The sequence below is a fragment of the Mytilus galloprovincialis genome, chromosome 11, assembly GCF_965363235.1.
Source record: "Mytilus galloprovincialis chromosome 11, xbMytGall1.hap1.1, whole genome shotgun sequence".
Classification (NCBI taxonomy): Eukaryota; Metazoa; Mollusca; class Bivalvia; order Mytilida; family Mytilidae; genus Mytilus; species Mytilus galloprovincialis.
Genome location: NC_134848.1, coordinates 56963710 through 56972139, shown reverse-complemented (window position 1 = coordinate 56972139; position 8430 = coordinate 56963710). Strand labels below are relative to the sequence as shown.

The 8430-nt window shown below is 31.0% G+C and overlaps 1 protein-coding gene across 1 annotated transcript; it reads left to right on the top strand.

Annotated features, from left to right (window-relative positions):
* Positions 1-890: 890 nt before the first annotated feature.
* On the top strand, positions 891-2298 carry LOC143052436 (complement C1q tumor necrosis factor-related protein 3-like). Its single transcript, XM_076225467.1, has 3 exons — positions 891-1046; positions 1233-1301; positions 1837-2298. The coding sequence occupies exons 1-3, from the start codon at positions 968-970 to the stop codon at positions 2241-2243; spliced, it is 555 nt and encodes a 184-aa protein (XP_076081582.1). The 5' UTR covers positions 891-967; the 3' UTR covers positions 2244-2298.
* Positions 2299-8430: the final 6132 nt, after the last annotated feature.

The following is an 8430-nucleotide window of genomic DNA, read 5'->3' as shown; positions in this document are numbered from 1 at the left end:
ATTTGCAAACAATAATGAATCAATCTAATTTATGCATTTCTGAGATATATAACGTCTACGTTTAGAAACCAGGGAACGTTGATTTTACTATCGGTGATCTGTAATTATTATTTGAATAATGTCTGGGACAATCCAAAATATTAACATGACTTGCTTAATAACTATTAAACATTTAAAGATAGAAAAAGATGTTCCCATTTACACCTGTGTTAAGTTAGGGTGAATGCAAATCTTCTTTTATTTAGTTATTGACTTAGCATATCGTGTTTTATTATATACATAGTTGACTATAATTTACTGTTAATAAAGTTTCTAAATCAAAGGTCCATTACCAGCAGCACTCAATCAGCTTTAGTATACCAAGTTTAAGGCACCTAACAAGATGTCACTGAAATACAAAACAAACCCAACGTTTTCTTGATTAAAAGACAGAGTATGATATTAATCAGAAGTATGACTAAAATATTTCATACCATTATGTTTTCCAAAATATTTTGTGTTTTGTTTCTTATTTGCATGACTTTTGTGCTATTTTGTGACTGCGTCGCTGCTCGAAACTATCTGTTCATGAGCGTAATATCATAGTTTGAAATAAAGCTCAATATATTAATGTAAAATGTGCATGTTCCAGTGTCAAAAATGAGTGTAATATTTGTCGCTGGATGATTATCAAATATCTTTCAAGTAGTCTCCAAAGTGATTTTCATCAATTTAGCTTGGAGCTCGGTATTGTTGTATACTGTTTTTCAAAATGTACAGCTTTCCAAATAGGTTAAACGAATCTATTGATTGGTGAATAGGATGGAAAGTTTTTAGTTGCACGCAATACTATCATTATAATATCAAATGACTCTATGTTATTATTTTCAGTAATCACTGCTAAACGAAATCAAATGTTAGTTTTTGTTAAAGTTTGATATTTTACATACCGATTAATTTATAAAAAAAAACACTTGTCAGGACCAAAATGAGAAACCTATATATTAACATACTGTTCAGTACAATTTTGCTTGTTTATGGTGAGAAGGACTGTTGCCGAAATATTGGTATGTACTTGACTTGTTTTATTATGTTCTTTTTAAAATCAAAGAAATGCCATCTGTAGTCTACAACATAAGTTTTGAATTATTTCTTAGGTTGATAGAAAAGTATCTTGTCAAAAGTAACATATTTTTTTTGATTGAACATTGTGCATTTTAAACTGAAATGTTGTAAAAATCATCTTATTTTAGGTAAATCTAAGGCAGCATTATTAGGGGCAATTAATACACTGCAGAGAACCAACAGACTGCTTGGAGAGAGTAAGTTTAAGCAAGGTGATTTATTTTTATAAACAAATATAAAGAGAACAAAAGCAATGTACACAGCAATCAGCAAATATGATTATTGATAGAACAAGCAGCTTGAAAGTTAATTCCATAACATTATTCGGAAAAAAGTTTGTAAATAAAAATATCAAAACGAACGAAACCCTGTGCGACAACAGGATAAGCATCATCTTGAAGTATATCCTGCTATCTAAATCCATACTCAGTTTACATTTCATAATTTTAAATGGAATTTATTCATTTAGACTAGTTAATCATTTTAGTCTTTAAGTAAGAATACGTAAATGGAAGTATTAGATAATCATCAGCAGTTACTAACGTAGAAATACAAAACGTTCCACGAATTTTAACAACAGACATATAGATAACACAGCAACTCAAACATAAGGAAAACAAACATCGTGAAACAAGTTGTTAACAACCACTAAGTCATGTAGTTTAGTTCAATAATTAATTACATAGATTGTACAAACATTGGTTGTTTTCTTTTTCCTTTTAATTATAAAAGCAGGTTCTCCAATCTCTTCCATTGAAGTTGCATTTCATGCAAGATTGAAATCGTATATAACCCTTGGCTCAAGACAGACAGTAATTTTTGATCAGTTGATTACCAATATTGGTCAAGCCTATAGCCAACATACGGGTCATTTCACAGCACCCTATGATGGAATTTACTTCTTTGCCTGTACATTTCTTAGACCTTATAATGCAACTGTATTACATCTTCAAATGGTCAAAAACATCAGCGAGATATCACGAGGGCACGCAGCATCTGGTGGCGGATCGCAGACAGGGGCAATGAATGCAATTGTATATCTGCACAAGGAAGATGTTGTCAAAGTGCGTCATTTTCCTGGATTTGGACCAGAAATAATACATGGCGATTGGAGCTTCTTCATGGGTTACCGTATCTAAAAACTAAAATTTCACTATTAAAGTTTCTAACAAAAAAACTTTATTGTTTATTTGATATAAATACAGTTGCAAAATTTGACGTGTATACATTTTTGTAGGTAACTATTGTAATGTTCATGAGATACTGCAATGTGTTTAAGTAAAGGAACTAAATAACAGAAAATTGAAGACAATTTAATTTCAACAGGTTTTTGGATCTATTGTCGTGTTCATATTAGTTTCGAATATATATGTTTCTTCCAAAATTTCAACTATTTCTAACATAAGAACATTTTGACAATACATACAAAGCGTAATCTGACAAGAAAGTCCGCTATTTTATTGAACAGTACATCAAACTTCATCAATACCGACTCGTTCGAAAACTAAAATATACAATTTATAAAGAAAACAACAACGTCGACTAATACATTATCAAAATACAATAAAATTATGTTTTAGTATATACTCTGAAAAAAAGTTGGCGAGACTGGATCTGCTTACCTTTCATGCGCATCTTCGAACAGCCACAGATGTTGATGGGGTTCGTGTCTCTTAGTCCTTAGTTTCTATGTTGTAATTTGTGGACTATTGGTTGTCTATCTTTTTACATTTTTAGCCTTGGCGTCGTCAGTTTAGTTTCGATTTATAAGTTTGACTGTCCCTCTGTTATCTTTCGCAACTCTGTTGTGGAAACGTACAACTGTGTTAATATAAAAAAGATGGGAAATGATTGCCTATAAAACATCTCTCCATAAGAGACCAAATGGTACAAAAATTACCAACTGTAGGTCACCATACGTCCTTTACCAAGGAGCAAACTCCAAATCGTATTAGTATAAACTAACGAACGAAAAACAAAAACATGTATTTTACACGGCAACAGATCACAACAACTGAATTACAGGCTCCTTATTTATGACTGGCACATTCAGAGTGTTACAGGTTTAAACACGTTTGAAGGAACTAATCCTTCTTTGACATGGGACAGTGGTGGCCTGAGACAACAATTTTTCTCTCCCTTGGCCACAATGTATTTTTCGTAAAAATTATTAAATTAAAATAATTTGCACCGCTTTAAACATTAAATAAATTATTTCTTTTAGACTATTATTATTCTAAAAAAATATAAGTGTTCCAGGACAATCCATCCGAGCTTTTTCTTTTTGAGAGCCCAATTAACATGGTAGGATTTGAATCTTGAATACATGACGACGGCTAATTTCTTTCTTACTTTCATTTTGGCCAAATCACTACTTTCAGTTTCAACAATAATTTTTTCCACATGTTTTATATTTTTTAATATTTATGCAGCTGATAGGACCATTTACATAGTAAACATTTTAAATAAAACAGTAGACAGAATACTTAGGAAGACAAAGCCCATATAATTATTGGAAACTATATTCCTAGACCACGAACAAAGGGAAATAGTTGTGGTTTGAAGCTTGGTGTTACAGTTCAGCATAAGAACAAACTAAAACTCTGTTGAAAGAGGCATAACCAATCAATATACTTAAGATAAGACAGAGTGCACGTGGGAGGTAACTTATACATCACCACAACAAAAAATTTGTATCAGCTGGGTACTTTATTAGCATCATCCCTTTTTATGTGAGTACAAACTAAACAAACTTGCACCATCCAACATGAACATACATCGATTAAAATATGCTCGCTTCTACAAGAAACTAGTAAAGGTAGCAATATCTGTTGATTTAATACTCGGTGAAACAAGGAAGATGGCTAATGTTAACAGAATATTTTCACTTAGAGGGAAGTCGTTTCGATATGCAGGATATTAATGGCCTCAAACTATTTCTGGAAGAATTGCACACCGACTTTTATTTAGTAAAGGTCTTTATTATAAGAAATATCATGCAAATCACATTTGAAGTACGTCCGTTATATTATCATAAACATAAATATGATGCATGTCATCATTTTATAACTAAATGCATTTCGACATTTGTTGCATAAGGAAATGTCTGATCAAAGTAAGGAAAGGAAAATGTAACAGTTGTTTTTCATTCGTTTATAATTTTGGTTCTGCAATTTGATACGGGACATTCCATTTTGAATTTTTCTTGTAGTTTTGTTTTGTTGTTTTTTTTATTTTTCTAGTTTATTTTTTTTCTGCAGAAATTTACAGGTATCAAAATATATTTATTTTTATGGTATAACAGTATACAAATACTTTCAAATACTTATATACACACATATGTATATTCATTTACCTCATTTAAATTAAAACACTCACCTTAGCCCAAGAGTTCCTGTACGAGTTATATACTTCCACATTTGAATGTTTTAAGTAAATATATTTCTCTAAAATCAAGTTTTCTTTTATGTAATTTTGAAGTCCTTTACATGAGGTCCTGCATTTCGCATCTGCAAATGAAATACTTTATCATATAAGTAAACTTTATTTTAAATAAAATTCAATTTATAATATTCATAGACTCAAAAATGACAATACTCAATTCTAGTGGAATTTCGGTATGAATTATATCAAAAATCCATAAATTTAGATGCAAAATGTGCGCCACAATATGAAAACCCTAAAGTAAGTTTTCTATAGTTTATGCCTCTTCTTAGAAAGTGTACACACATTACAATTAACAAGGTTCATTTTAATGAATACACCATTTGTCGCCAATATACAATGCATAATTCTATATTGAAACCAACATAACCTAATAATTTAATTTTGGATGTAATGCGTCTCCTGATTGGCTGACGTCATTTTGTTATCAGCCCATAGACATAGTGACAGTGACGTCGTCAACGGTTTTTCATGGTTTTCTACGGTTCAAAATGGAATCAAGAAGTAAATTATAAGAAATGACTGTAAAATTTTTCTGTCTATTCGAAATAACATAAAAAATGTGGTGCACACTGTTAAATAACCCGGTACGCGCGTTATTCAGTGTGCACCAAATATTTTATGTTATTTCTTCATAGACAGAAAAATTATTACAGTCATTCCTTTCGTGATTTTTAAAACCTTGGTAACACCCACGTGTATGTTTTAGACAGAAAAATTATAACAGTCATTCCTTAAGTGATTTTTTAAACCTTGGTAGCACCCACGTGTATGTTTTTTCTAATTTATTGAAAATATTAATATTATAAGGTATAATAGCTTGATGTTTATTGGCGTTTTCAGTGTTGATTTCAACATTTTTGTATTTTTATTTTTTAAAATGAACACATTTTTGATGTCGTGGTAACAGGATATCAGAAAATGCATCTTAAGCAAAAAAATACATGTAACGGTATCGATAAAGTGTTACCAAACTCAGATTATGCTTTGATACATTGAATTGGTAGAAGAAGTTTGACTATAAATGCCAAAGAGTTCCTAGTAGTTGTTTTGATTTTTACAGAATTTGGATGACAGTATACAGTGGTATTGTAAGTCGAGTATTGCACGAGTACACAAGGATTACCATACGCATACACGATTAGATGCGATTGATAAAGAAATATAGGACTAAGTAGTAACATTGTTAAAAGACATAATTTATCATATATTTATAGGTAAATAGAGTAGTTTTGAATATTATTTTTTTTATAAATAGCCAGCTGTTTTATCCGTATCGCTTAACTTTGATGCACACCCTCTTTATCGCACCGCTACTCAGATTTCTCATTGATGACAGTAGTAACTCCGACTAAATTTACATGAAGTCCGACGTTTGTTGAACTTTATTTTTTGATACTTCAAAAGTGAACATTTTACTTTCCAGTCTCAAAGTAGTCTATTGTTTTTACGGTAACCTAAAATTGGATAAAAAGAGAGACCTCAATGAAAAGCCATAACATGCACAAATAAACAACAAAAAATACAACACACAAAATATGTCTATGAACAACAAGACTCGCATTGAAATCCAGGTTGTTCGGATTGATAAGCAGTTCCTTCATATTATAAGATTTCAAAACATGACAAAAATAAAATGAAAGGTAACCCAGGTTCTTTGGATCAGTAAGCAGTTTAATCGATAAAGTGTTTGACGTGCTTAACAATTCAGATCATTGTTACTCTCGGTGAAGAGGAACTTATTTTTCAGTAAATTTGATGGTCAAGTGAGAGTAAATTTTTGTTTTATTCAACAAATTTTCCAGATTTTATGTAAAACATTTGGAAAGAATACAGCGTTTTTTGGTCATTGCCGTACACACGTGTTGTACCTCGGTTTTTCATAACGATATTTGTAAATATTATTATCTTAAATGCTTGATATTTGTTTAGTTCTTCCAAATATCCTGCATTGATATGTAGCTTGGCGAATGAAATCCTCTGGAACAAAATGTCCACATACATGCATTTATGCATAGTCTAGGCGATGGAGATCAGTTACATCTTCAAGTGGTCAAAACAGCACCGAGATATCACACAGACAAGCAGCAAGTGGTGAGAAGGATTTGTTATGATCAATAGATGCAGATGTTCATCTGCATACAAGACTTGTTTTGTTTTTCAGAAGGTCGTGTGTGCATTAGATTCACATAAGTAAAATATATTCAGATTATAGTGGAAAACAATTGGTACCTCTTGGAATACCAACTTTTTCAACAGAAATATCAATCTAAACCCCTAAATAATGCTCCTTTACGATATTTCATTTTTATCACTGGCTTAAATGTTCTCATTTCTGACTGGAGTTTTTCTTGTCTCTTTGAATCCTTAATTAATATTACGACAGCTGTCTTACCTGACTGCAAAGTATAAAAATAACAAATAATTTGTGTATTGCTTTTAAGGATTGAAAAGATAATCATAGACATTTTTCTTCGAAATGACTTAACGTATATCTGTGGCTTTCGTGGACAATGTACCATTTCAATAGTACAATGTGTATTCATCGTTTTGCAATAAATCAGTTCTCCATGAAAAAATTAAAAAAAACGGTAGCAAAATAGGTGTTTCAATCATAATATTCAACTATAAATGTATAAACTTTGTACGATAAGTTTCTGTTAAATGCTGAAGCAACACGATAAAAGTAAACACACAAATTAAGTATCACGATACAAAAAGATATCGCTGCACTGTACTCTAGCATTGCAATGCATACACTCTATCTCAATTAACAAACGAAATGCGTGAAGTAAAGTTTAAGGATGTGCAATGTAATCTTTAATCACCTAATGCATAATAAGTATTAATTATTTATTAGCTACAACTGTCTTTCGATGATCATTCTTTTATACGGTATATCTTTGTTATCTAGTATACCGTTATTTTAAGCTTAGATCTTTTCCTGTTCTATTGTATACTGTAAATTATTTTCTTATCTAGTCAATTGATCGAAAATTTAAAAAAAAAAAGTTCCCATAAGCTTTCCAGTGCAAGTATCGGACATCTTGCATGTGTACATACATATACCGTATAGCAGGTTTATTTCGCAGGGTGTAAATTATCAATCAATCAATATATTCTAACTCGATCTTGATGCCTATATTTTCGATTTCAATTATCGTAATCTACATGTTGCAAAATATCAAGTCACGATTTTCGTTTCCACAAATTACTTGAAGCCTTTACTACATTCTGCCATATATACAAAGATCTAATTGATAAGTTTGACTGTACCTGTAGAAAACTCATATTATCCATTTTTTACGGTGATGTTGTTAATCGAAACCGGAAACCTGGTAAACTTATTAATCATTTAAACGCTTATTGTAAAAGGTTGCCTATTTAAAATTGTCATTAAACTTTGGAAATTGTATTTCATGGTATGAATATTAATTTTTCATCAATTTTTAAAACTGTACTTAATATTACACATTTGTAACTTTATTGTTTTTACCTTTCTATGGATAAAGAAAGGCAACAGTAGTATACCGTTGTTCGAAATTCATAAATCGATAGAGAAAAAAACAAATCCGGGTGGATACCTATAATTTCGCATTGCAAAAGGTCATGCTTTTCTTTCACTGTAAATGACGTTCTAACAGTACACTCCGTGACCTTCTTTTACTTAATTATTGTAAAAAAAATGGAGGGTCAAACATAATATAGTGTATTTAAAATGCAATGTGCTGTTCTTTTTTTAATATACTCTGTTGTATTGATTCTGTTTATAGTATTGGCTTGTATATAGGCTGTGGGACCCTCACAGTAACCCAAGGCATTAATTAACTATTTTACCTTAAGGGTTCCATATAATTACCTACATATAGTTTATGGAACCTC

Excerpts from the sequence above, each read along its gene's own strand:
- LOC143052436 (XM_076225467.1), top strand. The coding sequence starts at position 968 with ATGAGAAACCTATATATTAACATACTGTTCAGTACAATTTTGCTTGTT. Across the intron at positions 1,047-1,232 it reads GGACTGTTGCCGAAATATTG|GTAAATCTAAGGCAGCATTA; the intron begins GTATGTACTTGA and ends ATCTTATTTTAG. Across the intron at positions 1,302-1,836 it reads CAACAGACTGCTTGGAGAGA|CAGGTTCTCCAATCTCTTCC; the intron begins GTAAGTTTAAGC and ends TAATTATAAAAG.